A 21,081-nucleotide genomic window follows, 5' to 3' on the forward strand; every position below is an offset into this window, starting at 1 on the left:
ATCCAAAAAAGAGTAGGTTATACAAGTGTTATCTCAACTTGAATATGTTAATGTTGCGTTATTACTATTTATTGAAGCTTTAAAAATCAGTCTGAAAATGTATCCATTTGTGCATGTTCATGTTCCCTTGATTTCTTCGTAGTACGCTTTATATATAGCTGTGCTGCGTGCTTCTACTTTAAAGTAATTGCATCTAATTTTCTATGTTAAATATTTTTTTAAATATATTGAATGACTTCAATAAAAGACAGTAAAATGAGAAACATTATTTTTTTTAGTTACCTTCATTTTCAAAATAACAGAGTCTAACTTTCATTTTTTATTTAGCCGAAGTTAAAAAAATGAATTGAAAGTACAAAGTGCTGCATATTGCATTCATTGACTTCATTTTTAAAATGTATACTTCATTCAAATAAAAAAATATACAATCCAAAATAGAGTAGTTGCAGTTTACATAAAATTACAATTTTTCATTTAAGACAAGGTAAGGGTGACTTACAGATACATTAAAATGTCAAAAGTAAAAGACAGTTAAAGATACATAAATTCGAAGTACCTTAGTAATCGAAATGTTTCAAAGTAACAGGGAGTAGCTTTCATTTTTTTTTTTCATTAAGCTGAAGTCAATATTGCAGTCTAAAGACATTCAGCGTGACTCTGGAGAAACAAAAGTTGATGATACACTGTAAAAGGTCAGAAACTCAAACGCAGTAAATTTTTCTCATGTTTTACATTTCATTCTTAATAACGCACCAAAATTTTTATCCATGCAGAGCGAATAGAAAGCAATCGCTTTTTAATTATGTTTGTAAAGAGAATAAATCTATAATAAATAATATATGTAATATATAATATATATATATATATATATATATATATATATATATATATATATATATATATATATATATATATATATATATATATATATATATATAATTTTCCTCGCAAGAGGACTAGTACTAGCATCTCTATGAAAAGATCAACTCTGAAAAACTTTGATATAAAAAAAATGATTTTTCTCTGATATTTTCAAAATTAAAACTTTTGCTAATAATCTGCATTTTATTTCTTCAACCTATTTTAAAACAACTACAATAAAAATGTAAAAAAAAAATGTTAATTCACCAGCACATTGAAATGAGTCTTCTTTTTAGAAAAAAAGATTCGTAATTTTAATGATTTTTTTCTTTAAAGAGAATGTAAGATTAAAGTTTGATCATTTTATCGATAGGAAGTAAATTAAAGATTCTTCAATAAAGACACAATATAGATCATTGTATTCTTTATTTATTTTATTGTCCGAGTAATTCCCCAAAAAACAACGGTGAGATGGATCAAACCGAGTCCAATACGAATGAAATGGAATGCAATCAGAGACGAACTCCTTCAACAGAAAGTACTCTTGGTGCAAAAACAGGTATATTTTTCAAAACAGAGAAAATAGAACAGGTTGTGTGCAAGACCTCATTGATTTACTACACTTTTGGGCAAAAATATCGTTAAGTTGTTAATATCTTAACATATATTTTGCTACGTTGCATATAAGTTATAATGATATGAATAAAAATAAGAAATGCCTCACAATATTAGTTTCATTTCAATAAGTATCTTTACTGTGATTAGATTCAAAGTGGTTTTCTTCATATTTTCCCTAAGACCACTTAACATTACAATTGTAGGAATTGATTGTAGATTTATCTATATCATATTCAGGTCAGTTGTTCTTGCTTTTTCTCCAAAATGACGATATCTATATACAAACAATCTTCATAGATTTTTGATAATCAACTTTACTCCATTAATGATTCATATGCATCTCACTATTTGACAATTTCATTGGTTTCGCTGACAAATAATATAAAAAATTCATTTCTCATTAACAGATCTAAGGATTTATGCTAATGTTCTTGGCGATAAATGTCACAAATATTTTTACATAAAAATTAAACATTATCAGAAATTGTATTTTTGTTCAATTTCATAAGTGAAATCATCTATAAATACGGATTTTTAATGGTAAACAATCTTGATGAAATACCAATATTCTGTTTACCTTTAAAACATATAAACTGCTATATGCGCATAACATATTGTTCATATTGCATGGGAATTGAATAAAAAGGTCATTAAAGGTTATACAGAATTTTTTGTTAATGTATAGAATAACTCTGCTTCAGTCGTCTTGTAAAAACATGAGCATTTTTTTTTCATTTCACTTATAATTGTCTGCTAATGAATTGTAAATATCAATTATCTCAATATTTGGGAATTATTTTCTTTAGTATTGCTTTAGCTAGGCAATTATTCATATTCAGTAGATATAGAAATGAATGAGGTCTTTGAGATTCTCTTCGTGTATTGTCATGAATATGGCAAATATATTTTTTAAAATCATATTTCTAGTGAAATGGGATGTGCTGAAAAGGAAGAATTTAAAATTAAATAACAAACCCCCGCCCCTTTCCGAAAACAAGTATAATTATGATCTAGGAATCATTTTACTCTGAACAAAATAACTCTCTAATTAAAACTAATAACCACTTATTAACACATTTTTCATTCAAAACCATACCATTTGATAGTTATGCATTTTTATATTAATGACAACAAATGCATATACAATTCACCAGTATATTTTAATAATTTTTGGCCATATTTTCAACTTTTTTCCGCGAAAGAATGCAGACGTTGTTCATCCATTCTATACTACTTTGGGATAGTAAATGTTTACTCACAATACAGCATTTTACTTATAATCACAAATTGACCACAGATTTGATTAAACAATCTTATATATTTAAGTCAGAATTTGTAAACTCGCCTTACTTTAAGAAAACAATGGAAATGATATTCGAACTTCTTGCCTTTTTAGGTTGATTAATGTTTTACATCGATACATGTACATTAAATATACATTTTTTCAATAATTAAAATTTTGTCATAACCACAAGTCTAGTCCATGATCGTGGATTATGGCTTTTTGGACATGCCACTGTTGATTTACAGTTAAATATAAATGTTTAAAGTTAAAAACAGTTAATTAATCGTACGTTCTACGTACATTCGTAATTGAAATTCTTGAATTAATTGAAGTAACCGAATTAAACTTTTTGTTTTTTTATTCAGCTGAAGTAAAAAGTCAATCTGAAGACGTTCAACCACCCACTGGAGAAATAAAAGATGCTGGTAAAAGGTACAGAACTCAACCGTAGTTTACTTCTATTATGTCTTACTTTAATTCTTAACTAAAATATTTAAATAAACCAATAAAAATATTCAATAAAAAGATAAACTGATGTGTTGTTCTTTTGAAAGGGAGGGGGGCATTTTCATTTTACCAATTACAATTTTCTTGAAATAAACTGTAAGATTTAATAACATATTGAAATTTATAGTAAATTGAAATCCATTAGCACAAACATGTAATATTCTGTCTACTATTAACCAAGTAAATTGAAATTCATTACCAATGTTTAGTGTATTATTATTTTTTTATTTTTAATTTTTACTAAGTGATCCCGAAAAAGGCAATAAAGAGAAAAAACAAACCGTGTCCAATCAGGAAAATTTTGGATGCAATCAGAGACAATCTAATCCAATAGAAAATACTCCTGATACAGGAGCAGGTAAATTTTGAAAAGGAAATATTATGTTCTGTGCAATGTCTGAGTTTTTCCCAACACTTTTGAGCCAATATATTGTGTAGTGTGTCAAATTTCCTAGCAAGATATTTTATTATATTGTGTTGCTGGATAAAGTTAATCAGGGAACTCTTTGAAAGTAAGAAAATAACATTCATTCTTTTAATTTTCTACAAAGGTCTATAAATTTCTTTTATTGCATTTTTCAAAGCTGATGTAAACATACAGCCTCACAAAGATGAGAAAAAGACAGAAGAAGAGTTAGAAGGAAGTGAAAGGTAGGATACCTAGAAAATGGCAAATTTTATCTTTTCTCTTTGCAGCCCTTTGTTGTCATTCAAAACATTGTTTGTAAATTTGCAATTCATCACCTTACATAATTATGTCTGTCACATGTAAAGAAATATACAAAGTCAGTTTTTTTTATTTCAAGATAATCAGTTGACGTCTTTATTCATTCTTCCCTCAAATATATAGATAATATTTAAAATATAATAAGATCTTTTTTTTTTATCTACAAAGTCACTTAAAAAAAGAATGTAAAAGTAGTGGTCATTGTCGTGTTTAAGTCTTGTCAGAAGGGGATGCTCACTCCTCCATGGCACCATATCCTTCTTTTATTAGAAAAAACGTATATAGTTTTTTTTTTTCCTTTTGTAACAAAATATGACATTTATACAATGACATCTTTTATGAACGTTGACAAAAAAAACAACAAAAAGGATTGTTCGTCCATGCAGCGACCCTTTACGATATGATGCCGCTTAATGATAGAAATATCATTAAGCGTTCAACTTTGCAACTGTACTGAAGTCCATTTAGTACTACGGAAGCTCATTCAGGACTTACATGTATCAAAAATATTTTTGAATTCGTTATAAAGAATTGTCGAATTTATTATTATGAATTTAAGTCGTTATTACAATTTCTTTTAATTCATAAAAAATATGTTGAATTCCTTATAACAAATTCAAAGTATTGTACATAAATATTAAACTTAGTTAACGAATTTTTAAAAACTTGTTATAATGAATTGAATTCGTTTAAATGGATTCTTTAATTTGTTAAAACAATGCATTCTTTTGCATTTAAGCATTTCTTTTTTAATTGAGATCCAAAAATTTCAACAGATCCCCAGTTGCTAGAAATTTGAGATTGTTTAATGTAATTTTGAAGATTAGAATAGAAACACAGAAGAAATATATCACAGAGGATAATATTTTTTTATTAAATATAAAATTTCATGTTTTTATTCATATTGCACCAAAATGCATTAATTAATTTACTGACACGCAAAAGAAACACAAAAAGAAGTACTCAACAAATGTTTGAATTTTTTATCTAATGATTTCCAAAAAAGGATACAGTAAGGCTTAAACACTTTTCAGAACATGAGAGATTTGATAAAAATGTTAAATGTTTATCTTTTAACTTTACTAAGTAACATATGACTGTTAAAACACCCCCTCCCAGCCATTAAATTAAAACGTGCAAGACTGCCCTAAACAACAATTGCAGATTAATTTCTACAATACAATAGGTTAATGAATATCGAGATTTGAGCGAAGGAATTATACTTTGCCATTTTTATATGCCTGTTTTTCAGATGATTAGGTCGAATATTCTCTAAATTAGTACATTGTAGTAACCCTTGGACTTCCAGTCCAAGGACTATCATTTATGCATATTATATATAAGACCCAGTTGAGACGTTATGCAGTGTATTTTTGCATCATAAACTCTCCATCACCTTTACTTTGGGATTTTCCAGTTAGAACAATGGAAATGCGTACTTAAGCCATTTTCGAGAAGCCTTATCATCGTAACGGGAAACGAAAGGAGATTTTATTTATTGAAATATTGCTGCATTACTTAAGATGAACAGTACAAACCCTTAAAACTCCGTGATATTGCCAAATGTTTTGTTAAACATGCAATTTTTGATTTCTGTTAAGCAGACACAAACTTGACTTTCGATTATGGTACGAAAATCGTTCAACCGTTAAATTACAGATACATATGTATTTCCTAAATTGAAGATATCCATAATTTTGAGATACAAAATACTTTACTTTAAATAATTATTTTCCCGTAAAGTAGGGTTGTTGCAACAACTATTGAAATAACGACCACTATTGAAATAATTATATCAATAGTGGTTGAGAGTGCATTTCAATACCAAACATAGTTAGTAACCACTATTGAAATACAACCACTATTGATATAATTATATCAATAGTGGTTGAAAGTGCATTTCAATAACAAACGTAGGTAATAACCACTATTAAAATACAACCACTATTGTCATAATTATATCAATAGTGGTTGGGAGTGCATTTCAATAACAAGCATAGGTAATAACCACTACTGAAATACAACCACTATTGAAATAATTACATCAATAGTGGTTGAGAGTGCATTTCAATAACGAATATAGGTAATAACCACTATTGAAATACAGCCACTATGGAAATAATTATATCAATAGTGGTTGAGAGTGCATTTCAATAACGAATATAGGTAATAACCACTATGGAAATACAACCACCATTGAAATAATTATTTCAATAGTGGTTGATAGTGCATTTCAATAACAAGCATAGGTAATTAACACTATTGAAATACCACCACTATTGAAATAGTTGTTGAGAGTGTGTTTCAATAACAAACATAGATAGTAACCACTATTGAAATACGACTGCTATTGAAATAGTTATTTCAATAGTGGGTGAGATTCATTTCAATAACAAACATAGGTTGCAACCTCTATTGAAATAATGTTCTCTTTTGAAATAAATATTTCAATATGGATTAAATTATTGATTTCATTAGTGCATTGAACAATGAATCCAATATATATTGAAATAATTATTTCACAGGTTTCTGACGCGGTGAAACTTTTCTTTCATTACTGGTAGTATTTTAATAGTGGTTGGAACCTATGATTACCATATTGAAATGCACTGTCACCCACTATTAAAAAATTGTTTTAGTTGTGCTCGTATTTCAATAGTGGTTGAAACCTATGGTTATTGTATTGAAATGCAATTTCGCCCACTATTGAAATAATTATTTCAATTATAGTGGTCATATTTCAATAGTGGTTATTACCTATGTTTGTTATTGAAATACTTTCTCAACCACTATTTCAATAGTGGTCGTATTTCAATAGTGGTTACTAACCATGTTTGCTTTTGAAATACACTCTCAACCACTATTGATATAATTATTTCAATAGTGGTCGTATTTCAATAGTGGTTACTAACTACGTTTGCTATTAAAATACACACTCAAACACTATTGATATAATTATTTCAATAGTGGTCATATTTCAATAGTGGTTACTAACTACGTTTGCTATTGAAATGCACTCTCAACCACTATTGATATAATTATTTCAGTAGTGGTCGTTATTTCAATAGTGGTTGCAACATAGGGTGTTTCGTTTCTTTTGCGTGTCAGTATAATATGTAGACTCTAAACAATTATTGATATTAAACTGGGTCTATTCATGACCATACGGATCTGATCAGGTATTAATTTACCAAGGCTGAAGGCGGACTGGGTCATTATAGACATGCGTATACCTCATCAAATGTCAATACTAGTAACTGTTTTATTAAATGATCAAGAATTTTGAAACATTCTTAAGTTTTTATCTCAAACATTATAACTTTTATGTTGAAGTCCTCGGTGTTAATCACATTATATTCAAACAGCTTAACAACTTTTTATCTTTAAAAGTGCTAATCAAGGGTAATAAACAATAAATATTGAACTATTTACTATGAAAAAGTTGAAATTCTTTGGTACTCGCGTCTGTGATCTTTGTATTTACAACGGAAACTACGTTTAAACAAGTTAATCTATGCTGTTAGGAAAACAAGAGGGAAACAAGAATAAACCTCCATTTTGAGGTAAACTCAGTCTGAATATTCCTCAGAAAAGAGGTTCTAGACCAATTAGAAAAAACAAAAATTCCTGATCATTTAAGAATTCCTTTATTTTGTACACATAACCTTCTCTAACGAAATTTTCTTACGATTTTTTTTCTCAGTGCTTCTGATTATACATCTGAAAAAGACCCTGAAGGAGAGTCTTCAAATGAAAGTACACCAGGCGCCGAAGCAGGTAACTGTAATAGGAATTTATTGTTGGACCACATTGTATTTAAGATATTAATAAGCTATTGGCATACAACATTTTCAATGAGTATTAAATGTGTTTGAGGAACAAAATATACTTCAAAACTTGCTTAAATTTTGGAAGCTATTTCCTTGGTAGAAGCACAGGTTGGAGAATATAAGCATATCATATACCGGTCGCACGAGTTACCTAGAACAATTTACGCAGCGATATTACTCGCATCGAATTGTTCCCCTTTTAAAATATTCTCACACTTATACTAGAAAAAAAAACCAAACAAAACAGAAAGAATTTACATTGGTCATCGATCTATGCATGTTCCTTAGATTGCTCAGTATAACGGTGATCTGCACCTGTAGTCAAAAGTGGTGAAGCGTGACCAACTGGTGTATGCTGTATTGTAATTATTTATGCAAGCCCAAACTTCAAAGTGAGGTTTAATTACTCTTGCGTTTCGAGTGTTGACAATTTATTTAAAAGGCATACTAAGAGCTTGTGAAAGGATCTTGAGTAATTATTTGAAGTAAGAGGGACGTACATGTACGTTAGAAACGGAAATGAGTTTAGGTCTTTTTGAGCTTTAATTAATTGACTTTGCTTTTAAATTTTTGATATGATGAAGCATTTTCTCATTGCACAATTAAAAAAGCAGTTCCTTTTTCACTACTGTTTTTGAAGTATGTATTTAAAATCCAACTCACGTGCGTCCAAAACCACGACTAATATAGGATTGATGAGACTATCAAACCGTATTAATTACTGTTCATAGTAAGGGTGAACCTGAAATTTCATTACCATATGTGTGGGGGTATTTGACGGGGTTCCAAGCTTACTGCTTGATTAGTTAAACTTTCCTTACGAGTAAATACCCATTTTAAAAGTATTGCTTACATGTGCATGGAAATACGAGGGGTGATCAAAAAGTTCGCGAACTATATCTATATCAACAAAACCACAATTCAATTTAGAATGGAATTCGGTACACACGTAGCCATACACAAGGTTTATAAAAAGCATATGTTGAATAAAGTTTTTCTCCTTGTTTGTGACGTCACAGTGGGAAAATGACGTCACGATGTAGGTCACTTGTGACGAAAAATGGTTGTCTCAGTCGAACTCGTTCAATAAACAACTTTATAATTTATTGTATATCTTAGAAATCCCTCTGCTGTATTGTATGATAATTTGTGCACAGTTTATTAAGATAAATGAGCTCCTATAAATTTAATGAATGATTACATTTATTGCTTTAGTTAAGGAAGGCAGATGGTTAAAATGATACTTGTCATCTTGCCCAGTGAGAGCAAGTTTGAAAAGAGATGTGTTTTTTATTAAGCAATTGACTATCAAAGACCTCCAATTTACACTTTGAAAAATAGTTGAATATTTGAAAAATAATATAATTATTAAATACCTAAGATATCGTTTACTTTAGATTTTAAACATATTAGTTATGATAAAAAGGAGGCACCCATTCTCTGTCCACCTTGAAGAAAGTCTCTCCCGAGACGGAAGATTTGTGTTTTAATGGTCGCCATGCTCATTTTTGAAAAGGATGTTCTTATCCAACCATTCTGTTGCCGAGATTTGCCCATTTCTGACAAACGAACTGTTCTTGTCATAAAAAATAACTCACATGGAAAGAAATATAAGACTCAGAAAAATCTTTCAACTTTTGTGACAGAACGCTACGGAGGGGGTCATGTGACCGCCAATATCACGTGATTAGCGCATGCTCAGAACGGTGGTTGATGTGCATTAAAATCAGAGAGGATTAATTTAAAACATAATCAACATTGAAACCAAATATTGTTTCTTTTATGGAAAATATTAAATTAATTTGCGAACTTTTTGATCACCCCTCATATATATTTTTAATATGAATATTTTAAAGCCGCTTAACCCGAAACAGGCACAAATTATTTAACAAAATAAAAGTACTTCATTACATAGATAATGTATAAAAAGAAAGTATAAGATTGATTTAATAGTTTATTACAACAATCCTTACATGGAAAACGCAGATCATAAACCTTATTGACAAATAGTAGTTCCTGACGGAAGTTAAGATCTGTTGTGAAGTCAATTTTGAAAAAAATAAGTTTATCGGATATATCTAATAATGAAGATAATTCAAACCCGAGTATTTTTTTTCTCTATTATAAGAAGCCTTAGTCATAATACATCTTTTCAAAATTAAGAAATTAATTGAATATAATCTATATAGTAATTTTTATATTAATATGCATATTTAAAGAATAAAGGAAGATCAAATATTTTAAATGATTTTTTTTAAAAGAGCTATATATGTGCAGGTATATGTACTTTGTTGTGAAAAAAAATGCTCGGGTTCGTTCTTCATGAGATAAACATGTAAGCGATAAATTTAATTTTTCGAAGGTGACTTCACGCAATATCAACAATGATCAACATAGGATTATTTTTTGTGTGACCTAACAAAAATTATTTTTTTAACTTTTGAATTTTGATATCTTTTAAAAGAAAAGGACTTTGGGGATATAATTTGCCAAAAGTTGAAACAATTTATGGACAATTATTTCTCAAGAAGAAAATCGAATATATATTTTTAGCGATTAGAATCGGACCAAGCGGCTTTAACTTAAACCGATCGGCATAATATTAAAAATAATTCCAATTGCCTTTTAACAATAGGTGTTCATTTTATTTTCCAAATTTGTGCCAGGTATTGAGTAAGAATATTTTCTATTCAAATATAAATATACGAATAATTTATGCCTAAACCTTGCACTATGTAAGTAATATCTAAATAATAACATCAGCTTCTCACCACCTTTAATTTTCTTTTTTAGATATACAAGTATACGAGATTTTTACCATTCTTCTTAAATGCAGTAAAATGTCATTATTTACAAAAGGTTTTATTGCTTGTTAAATTTCAAATGCCATAAAATGAAAATTTAATATATGTATTTGAGATGAAATAAGACAGTGTTTGTTACCATAACTGAACAAAGATACAGGAGGAAGAACATATAAAAGTCATTTATGCGTACGAGAGTCGTTTAATAAATAATGCAATATGCCATCTAAAAATATGTAAAAGTCCATAATACATATTCTTTATACATGTAGTTTCAATACTTCAAGGCATTACGTGTACCGGTTATCTTTTACACGTGTATTATGTCTTTGTGTTTATGCACAGAAAACATCAGCATACTCATCTTTAGGGGTGCCCTAAAGGCACTAAAGAATATAATTTCCTATGACATTTTTTACATTGTACAATCTTCCTTTGATCGTTTTAATGTGTATTGGGAATAAAAAGATCTCATGATGTCTTATATACATCTAATACGACCGATGGAAAAGTTCTGTTAACTTTCTTTTCTTCACAATCTTATTTATTTTATATCAGGCACAAGATAAATACCCTGGTCACCGAGATAAGAACTCCCCTGGCAAGAAATTTGTAAAAAAATGAATTGACAATAAACAAAACTGTTGCTGCTTTACAGTCAAATTTTTGCAAGTTATATGATTGCTACAATTACATTGTCATACATAATGAAACATGTTCTAAAGGTTTGGCTTAAAAACGGCTAATACATGCAATATGTGTAATGATGCGTTATTTGTTTCTGTAAGTGACCATTAAGCCGAACGCTACATTAAAGTAATATTTTCAAATTCATTTTTTTATAATAGGGCATCTCAAAGTCTTTAATGGGTGGATAAAATTAAGGAAACTTGGTTCAAAAGTGGCGTTTAATTAATTGCTTAAAAAAAGGCTTTAAGACTGTCGTTGTATTTCGTTGATTAAAGAAGGCAAAAGAGCTACCTTTTGGTCTAATTCCCCATTAAACCAGACTTATCTAGGTGCTAAGTTCGCAAACTCCTTTCATGCTGCCTATAAACTTCTTTTAAACAAACTTTAATTCCCTTTTACTAATCTTAGCAATGAACACTGAACAATGAACACTTTTTGCGTAACATCTAAGTTCTGAGTTTTTTAAAATATATATATTTATAATAAAATTGATTCAAAGTACCCTTGCTAAAAGATTTTATGCAATTCCACTTTAAACCCAGTTTTGCACCTCACCACAATTCTAAAGTATCTTCTATAAGAAGAAAGTATTTAGGAACTTTCAGCATCATAATCATGTATTTTATTCAATATTTACATATGTATGATACTATTTTCAAAATCTTTTCATATGCTTCTGTTTATTTACTTCTAGCATCTTAAAAAAAACATATGGCCCTATACATTTTTGGAAATGATTGGTAAATATAAGCTTGATTAAAGGAAAATGAATTCAATTTTTGTATGTTTAACAATTAACATTTTAAGGTATGAAAGTACTTAGAATACAGTGACAAAATCTTGAGAAAAGTTATTTATTTTTAGGAACGTCTCGTCTGACCTTAATCTACCTTAATCTGAGGTAGATAAGGTTTATAAAATACATCTGAACTGAAGTGCATTTTGTGTATAAAGTGTTTTGATGAGGGTACAATGTACTCAGACACACCTAGAAAACACTTTATACATAAAAACACCATCCTGACTCCAAGATCCTATGCATCTGAATAAATGCAAAAAAGAAAGAAATATGATTACATACAAATGAGCCCCATCGTGGTAAAACGGTTTTGTTAACATTGCTTTGTTCTTAACTGGGTCTACAGATATCCTTTGATGACTCGCGAGATCTTTTGAATTATGAGATTCATTTGATGATGGTTACTAGGAAGAGTGAAGCAGCTTAGAGAGTGGGAGGGTTCTACGCCTAACAATGGATACATTTCGTTTTATAAACGCAAATGTAGGAACGTCTATGAGGAATATTTCAAATAAAGCACAGGTAAATAAGTCAGAAGTTAGTTACTTATGTATTCTTAGTATAAGGGGTTATATGAAACTGAATGAAATGTTTTGTTATCATCATATCCATTAATTTATGTGTGTACATATCTCTGTAATCTGAGGATAATCTGGTTATTTAGGAGATGATTTTATGGACCAAAGGGTACGAAAATAATCAGTACAGATACAACAATGCAATGGGAATTATAAACAAATTATATGTATCCTACCATGAAATTGTGCTCTACAAAATAACATATGATAGGCTTTGTGATTTTAAACTGAAATTTTGTCTAAAATTCAAGGCAGATGGTTTGTGGCCTTAGCTCTTTTGTTCAAATTATGACCCCAAGGGTTATTGTGGGTCCACAATTGATGATTAAAGTTCAACATCGGAATATGCAGGAAAATTTCTTTAAAAACCTTCTCAAAAACTACAGGGAATACAAAACACATGTGGAATTATTCTCAGGTAATGCAGATTCAAGTTTGTTCAAGTCAAGACCCCGGGGGTAGGGTGGGGCCACAATGGCTAATCAACGTTTTCTTAGGGAAACATATTTACAAATCTTCTTCCCAAGAATAGCAAAGCCATGATTGGTGATAATTGTATGGAAGCATCATCAGGAAGCGAATATTTAATTTTGCTCAAAACAACACCAGGGGATAGAGCGGGGCCACAATAGATGATTGAAATTTTACATTGTTTTCACGTAGGCATATATAGAAAAAATCTTTTAAAAACCTCAAGAATAGTAAAGTCATTATTGGACATTTTTAAATGAAGGCATCTACAGTCATTGTATATTTAAGTTTGTACGAAATATAACACCCCCCCCCCCCCCGGGGGGGATGGGGAAAATGGGGTGTGGCCACAAAGGACAATCAAGGATTTATGTAAGAATATATAGGAAATGATAATAAAAAATCTTCCTCTTAAGAACATCAAAGCCATGATTGATTAAATTTATAGGGAGGCATCCTCAAGTAGTGCATATTCAAGTTTCTTCAAAATATGACCGACTGTTCACACGGTAGCACAGTCGGTAGAGCAGTCGCTTAGTGAACGAAGGTCGTGAGTTTGTACATCGGTCGCGAATGACCTAGTCGATAAAATTGGTAGCAACTGTTCCTTCGCCATGCGCATGACACTTTGAAATGGAAGTTGCGATTCTTTCGAATGAGACCTAACAAACCGAGGCCCCGTGTCATCAGCAGGCGTTTGCACGTGGAAGATCCCTCACTGCTCAATGGCCATGAGTGCCGAGTAAAGGTCAAAATTTGAAGCCTTTCAACGGCACACGTTGACGTCTCCATATGAGTGAAAAATTCTCGAGAGGGAAGTTAAACAATATTCAATCAATCAATCAATCAAAGTAACCTTCTGCTAAGGATGATAAAAGTTAAACAGGAATATACAGGAATAATCTTCAAATATCTTCTCCTCAAAAACAACAAAGCCATGGTTTTTCATATTTATTGGGAAGCATCCACAGCTTGTGTAGATTCAAGTTTGTTCAAAATCATATCTCCCTGGGTTGGGTTGAGCCACAATGGACGATAATATAGGCGTATCGAGAAAAAAATCTTCCTCTTCAGAACAGCAAAGCCATGGTTTGTCATTTTATTTTGAAGCATCCTCAAATTTATGTAGATTCAAATTGTTTAAATTGTATCCCCTTCCCTTCTGCCCTTTAGGATTATGTCGCAAACACTGATGCATTTAAGCTTTTGAATACTTAAATGATTTTTGCTTTTTCCTAGCCACAGTACTTAGGCCATTGGACCTCTTGTAGTAATTACTTTAAAGTGAAAAGTGAAATATCCCGCTGCTAAAAATTTAATCTTTTTTTTTTATTTTCCAACATTGATCTTTAAAAAAAGACTAGCACTAAATTCAGATGAAAAATATACGCAGTTTGGAGCGTTGTTTATTTTTAAGAAATTAATATTATACCTAATAATGGTGTGAAAAAATGGAGTGATAAATAGATAAATCAAAATATTTTGTATCCTACAATAAAAAAAAAATGAAATCTGTCTTAATCACAGTATCACATTGTTTTCATGTCATTGTAAAATAAAAATACATACACCTGCAGGAACTATCGTTCCTCAAAACATTTTGAAGAAAAAGGAATAATAAATTGGTCATAAAAATTCTACATATGATATTTCTGGAAGAAGTTAAAGAATTTATGTTAAGAAAAAGAAATATCTCAACATTAACAGTTTCAAAAAATAAAAGATAAAGGCTATATTAGCATTAATCAATAAAATTACTGGCAATAAAGCAAAAAAATCAAAATTTGTCCAGATTTACATGGATTATATATATTCTGGTCCACATTATCAAACTCTGGTAAAATAAAACATTTATTTGATCGCTTAAAATAATGATCTTGAAAATCGTTTACCTTAGAAGAGAGATATTAGTTCCTAAGTCGAAACATTTTTTCAAATTAAAAACCTGAAAATATGGCAATTCAAGTATGTCCATTCAAATTCAAGTTTTTTTTAAGAAAAAATGAAAATTTCAAAAGTTGTTATTTTGTTTCTTAACATCTAGGAAAATGATCAACAGTTCTTGTAAAATATTCTACAAATTTTAACTATTGAAATAAAATAATAAGTGCTATTTTGTTTGTTCTGGATAAAGGCAGGATAATGTTAAACATAAGTGTACAATGTATAAATGTCACAATTTCGTGTTGATAGATGAAACCCACTAAAAGTTCTTTTCTTTGTTTTAGTTTATGCGTTAGTTTGTTCAAAAAAGTGACTTTTGTAAAAGTGTTCTTTAGGTATAAAAAAAATACAGTGAAAATATAAAATATGTCTTTGCCTTTTGCCTTTTAATCCAGTGCCTCTATTTTTATCCAAAACTGGTCATTGGTATGTTTCCTTGACTGCAGCAGCAATTTAAAAAAAAATAAAAAGGTATTTTCATGGAATGGAATCGCATTAAAAATTCCAATGAAATTTTAAAAATGGGTAAATATCACATTCGATTTGTTCCGACCCATTGGCACCTAACAACTAAAATTTACAATAAGCATTTCACAATAAGAAAGAAAACAAATTATACTTCCAATGATTGTGTAGAGATATACATGTACCGTTATCACATGTACATTTATCCTTTATCCTATTATGACAAGAAGCACATGGTTGGCTTGGTATTTCGACAAGAGATATTTATTCTTTTATGAAATATATGGAGATATCAATCAGTATTCAACCTAAAAAGTTATTGAACAATACAAATTAAGGAATAGAGCAAAATATTTGGCAATTGACCAATGCCAATGTACATTTAAGTTTATTTACCAGTTCCACTGTCATCGAAAAAATAAATGTCGATTTTTTTAATTGAATTGAATTCAATTTTTTGTTGGAAATGTATGTTTATAAAGTAGAAAAGTCATAGGTTTTCACGCTTTAATACGGTTAAATTTGGTTAATATTTTGTGATTTCAAAATTTCCAACGAATCCCTGAATTTTTTAATTATCCACGTCTGAATTACACTACTTCAGGAATATATCGTACAATACCCTCGATGTTTCTCCTTCCTAAGTATTTTAGTGAGAATACAAATCACATGATAAAACCTCTGTTTCCAGACGTCGTGTTGATTCTGCTTATAAATCTTATTGGTTAGATTGACTTGCCGTATTCCGTCATAGTTATTTCTGCAGTACTCCGTCATATATATAATATATAGACCTTGTAATATATGTTATGTTCAGCTTATTACCCTTTTGTGATTTTTGTTTGTTTGTTAATCGATTCATAAACATCTTCATATTAAAAGACTTGGACATATGAATCGAATATCTAATTCAAACGTGGAGTTTTATAAGCATTTAAGAAATTTTGAATCACCAAAAATTTTCAAAATCAAAAGCATCAAAAGATAGCTAAAACCTTATTAGCGGCTACAAGTTAAATATCACGCAAATATTTCATTTGTGGAGACAAGTATGGGCACAATATGAGTTATCTGTAAGATATCAAGTCATTTTTGGCCATCGCAATTTTTGCCATTTTCATGATGGCTACCGGAAAAAAAAATAGGCGACGTATTATATGCATTCTACGTTGACTTGGACAATCTATTAAAGACACATGATATAAACGAATATTATGTTTGGAGGAGATTTAATATCATTTCACAAGTTTAGAAAAGTGGATAATTCTTATAATGATTTCTCATAAGAACTCGAAAATGAAATAGACTTGTAAAATATTACTAATATTTAAAAAAAGAAAACAAATATTGACAAATCACACTCAAAAGAGGTATACACTCAGGTGAAAACAAATTTCAGAATACGTAGGCTTGGTTCTAAAAATGAAATATAATCTCAAGAAATATATATCGAGCCGGGTTGATTTTATTAGGAAAAGCAAAATGGTATAAATCACCCTATATTATATTGGCTGATTTTCACCATTTTGCTTTTCGTCATAAAATTTACCTGGCTTGGTATATTTTTTCAAAGTTTATTTTACACTTTCAGTTCCAAGTTAACATTATCTGAAATTTATTCTCATCTGTAAACCTTTACTAAGTGTGTTTTATCTATTTTCATAATTTTATTGAAAAACTACTAATATTTTCTAAATCTATTTCATTTTCCAGTTCTAAGAAGAAAAAGTTCTAAGAATTATCGACTTTTCTAAACTTGTGACATGACATTAAGTCTCCTCCAAAGATAAAATTCATTTGCATCATCGGTCCTAAACTGTAATATTTATCATACTTTGGGTGTTTAGCGATATATTTTTGTTATTAATAATATTTATAAAAGGTTTTTTGACTTAAAATCACTCAATCTAAATTTCCATCAGAAGAAATTCTGAATTATTCATTTTGCTTTTTTCTAGACAGTTACATTTTGAAATAACATGACGGAACACAGAAATTTTGTTTGTGATTTAAAACTTTGTTATATTTAAAAGATGTCATAAAGTAGATATCTTAAAAATATGGCTTTCATTGACAGAATAAATGAAGTCATTGATGTTCAGACATTTCAATTCCATTTTGTACAAAGTCTAGCCGAACAGTTTGACGTGAAAAGTAGACAGCAAACTTTTTTAAGGCTTAAAATGCAATATTGAAATAATTTTGCAATGTTTTATTATCAATTTTTATAAAGTCTAGTTAAGTTTAAGTTGTTGCATTTAAAAGATAAACGTTTTCTCTCGCTGTTTTGAATGTGAGAATCCCTACGCAAGACGAAGATTGTGCAAGTCATGCATGTTTTTACCACCCGATCAACGTAAATATGAAAACTGTCAAATAGTTTCGAAGTGTTTGAGAAAACTAGACGTATATGATAGCCGGACAAATGACCACGATAAAGTTTAACTATTGCCATCTTCCGTGGGATATTTGTTTTTTGTAATTACATCTTATATATATACCGAAAAAGAACACGTGACCCACATCTCCTCTGACTCCGAAGCGTTGAAAATCTACTCCCCCATACGTTGAAAATGACTCCCCCATACTTTTTAGCGACTCCCCCGCGTTACCCGTTGTATACGATGATAATATTCAGCATAAAAATTAAACATTAATATCCTGCAACTACCCATTGCATTGACCTAATAAAGGTAACCTCATAAACCAAAGATTTATCCCGTCATTGTCCTAATAAAGTCTCGTGCATGTATTCCGACGTTCTAAAAGCATTTTGAGGCCATGCATATTGCAATGTTTTCGCCAAGGCGTCATAGTTTCAACTGCAGAGATGTGCCTAAATCTGTCGAAAACAGCTTGTTTTGACGTTCAAATGTAAAAATTTTGTTGCAGGATAAACAAAATACATGAAAACTGTCTTGAAATATAAACGATATTTTGGCCTTGGTCAAAAACCCGAGATGGCTCGGCAAGCCTCGCCCTCTATCATGTTTTCTTACCCTTGCCCAAATATGGCTGATATTTCAAAACAGTAATCATGTGTTTTATATTTATTCGTCTTGTTCGAACATTTTTTCCTAAATAACACAAGACTATTTCATAATTCCTATTTACCGTTCACGGTAGCTCAGTCGGTAGAGCGCTCGCTCCGTGATCGGGAGGTCGTGAGTTCGTATCTCGGCCGCGACTGACCTAGTCGTTAAAATTGGTAGCAACTGTTCCTTCGCCATGCGCTCGGCACTTTGAAGTGAAAGTTGCGGGTCCTTCGGATGAGACCTTAAAAACCGAGGCCCCGTGTCAGCGGCAGGCGTTTGCACGATAAAGATTCCTCACTGCTCAATGGCCCTGAGTGCCGAGTAAAGGTCAAAATTTGAAGCCCTTCACCGGCATACGGTGACGTCTCCATATGAGTGAAAAATTCTCGAGAGGGACGTTAAAACAACATACAATCAATCAATCATAATTCCTATTTAACAAGAAATGAAATCAATTCGAATTGAATCATATTCAAAATATACACAGCTCAATATTTAACCTTGTTTCAGAGTTTGATGAGGAAGAACTTCGCATAGTTTTATTGGGGAAAACAGGAAGTGGAAAAAGTGCAACAGGCAATACTATCCTTGGAAAAAGAATGTTTGTAGAATCATCTTCTGCAAAGTCAGTCACCAAGGAATGTCAAAGAGAACACATTTCAAGATTTGGAAAGGATATTCAGGTTATTGATACTCCTGGATTGTTTGATACAGATATCCCTAATTCGGTTGTGCAACTAGAAATATCAAAATGCATAGCTATTAGTGCACCAGGTCCACACGCATTTATTTTAGTTCTCGGGCTAACCAGATTCACCCAAGAGGAATACGCCGCTGTACGTCATTTTGTCGATCGTTTTGGAGATGATATTTATGATTTTTTTATAATACTCCTTACAGGAAAAGACAACTTAGATTATGAGAATAAAACACTAGATAATCATTTCGAAACCCTACCAGACAACCTAAAAACATTTATAGAAAGATGTGGCAACCGATGCATATCCTTCAACAATAGGTCAAACGAAGCAGAAAAAGAAAAACAAGTGAAAAATCTCTTGAAAATGATTGAAGAAAACACCCATAGAAATGGAAAGAAGTATTACACGGATGTAATGTATGCTGAAGCTTCAAGAATTATGGACCAAAGAGAAGATGAAATTAAAAAAGAAATGGAAAGAAAAAGAGAGGAAGAAATCATTAAGATAGAGAAAAAATTCAAAAAAATTATGCTAGAACTACAACAAAAAAATGAAGAAATCAACAAACAGTACCAAGAGCTACTTATATCGGTTAAAAGAAGAGAAAGCGAATATATAAAACTGGAAAATAAAATTGATAACATGGAAAAAACAATTAGGGAGGAAAAAAGTAAAAATTTTGAAATGGTCAATGATCTTAAACTCAAAAACCAAAAAATTGTGGTTGTCGAGAAACAAGTTCAAAATTTGCAAACATCTGTAAATGTAATGGAGAGCACATTAAGGACTAGAGGCGAAAATTTTGATTCTAAAGAGAAAAAAATGAACGAAGATCTAATAAATTTAAATAGAGAGTATCGAAAGCTCTTAGACGAGAAGAAAAGAAACAAAAACTTAAAGGAGGCAAAAGAAATAGCACGAAAAGAAGCAGAGAAATCGAAATGGTTTATGAAAAGGTACTTTCATAAATTTAGACGATGGTTTGGAACAATTAAAGAGGACAAGGATATTGAGAAAAAATGTGAAATGGAAGCAGAAGGTGAAATGGAAGCAGAAGAAGAAAAAGACAGAGAGCACGATGAATAACGTTTCTCACATTACAGACACTCAAAATGCGCAAGGGGGATCTGGTAGTTATTAAATGCATGTATTACAGCAACGAAAAGTGACCTTTAACTTCCTATCCTAGAAAACGACGATCCTGTTATGTGAAGATGGGACCCCCCCACCCCTGAATGAATTTCTGCCTGTATAAAAACAGTGGTACCTTGACTTATATACTTTTGTATCTAAGGCTGGATTCAATGTTCTATATATAGTGTTGAGTAGTTTAGTAGTAGTGCTAGTTGTTTTTTGTTTGTTACTTCTTTTTTTCCTTTGTTCTCATGACTTTTAAACTTTTTTCCTTGTCCTGAGGAAGGGACAGGTCGTCCCGAAAATTTGACGATTTGTATTGTTCGTGTATATATATTCATACGTAAAGGAATTAACAGTAGTAAACTAAAATTATATGAAATTTTTACCTAATTATTTTGAAAATTGAAGACAGTTATTTCAGGTTCTATTTAAGATCTTGTGTGTTTTAGTCGGTTTTGTTTTAGACCTTTATTCCAAAATTCTGCATTTTTTTTAAAGTGTACTATATACTTTAAATTTTAATAAACAAAAAGGAAAAACAGATTCGGCTATTGTTTCATTCAATAAAAGTATATCATACGAAGTTCACAAATATTGTTTTTATTTTTGATAAAATTGAAAGACCAGCA

At 30.5% G+C, this 21,081-nt stretch overlaps 1 protein-coding gene across 1 annotated transcript; it reads left to right on the forward strand.

Moving 5' to 3' along the window:
• The first annotated feature begins 1,332 nt into the window (after positions 1-1,332).
• LOC134259082 (GTPase IMAP family member 9-like) lies at positions 1,333-20,401 on the forward strand. The gene is made up of 7 exons (XM_062741680.1): positions 1,333-1,420; positions 3,130-3,196; positions 3,517-3,629; positions 3,856-3,922; positions 7,702-7,775; positions 19,125-19,731; positions 20,167-20,401. Exons 1-7 carry the CDS (start codon positions 1,333-1,335, stop codon positions 20,399-20,401), a joined length of 1,251 nt encoding a protein of 416 aa, XP_062597664.1.
• Positions 20,402-21,081: the final 680 nt, after the last annotated feature.

Source organism: Saccostrea cucullata, unplaced genomic scaffold (assembly GCF_032062105.1).
Source record: "Saccostrea cucullata isolate Sc308-1 unplaced genomic scaffold, CSIRO_AGI_Scuc_v1 ctg1611, whole genome shotgun sequence".
Lineage (NCBI taxonomy): Eukaryota > Metazoa > Mollusca > Bivalvia > Ostreida > Ostreidae > Saccostrea > Saccostrea cuccullata.

Excerpts from the sequence above, each read along its gene's own strand:
- LOC134259082 (XM_062741680.1), top strand. The coding sequence starts at position 1,333 with ATGGATCAAACCGAGTCCAATACGAATGAAATGGAATGCAATCAGAGA. Across the intron at positions 3,197-3,516 it reads ATAAAAGATGCTGGTAAAAG|TGATCCCGAAAAAGGCAATA; the intron begins GTACAGAACTCA and ends ATTTTTACTAAG. Across the intron at positions 3,630-3,855 it reads TACTCCTGATACAGGAGCAG|CTGATGTAAACATACAGCCT; the intron begins GTAAATTTTGAA and ends CATTTTTCAAAG.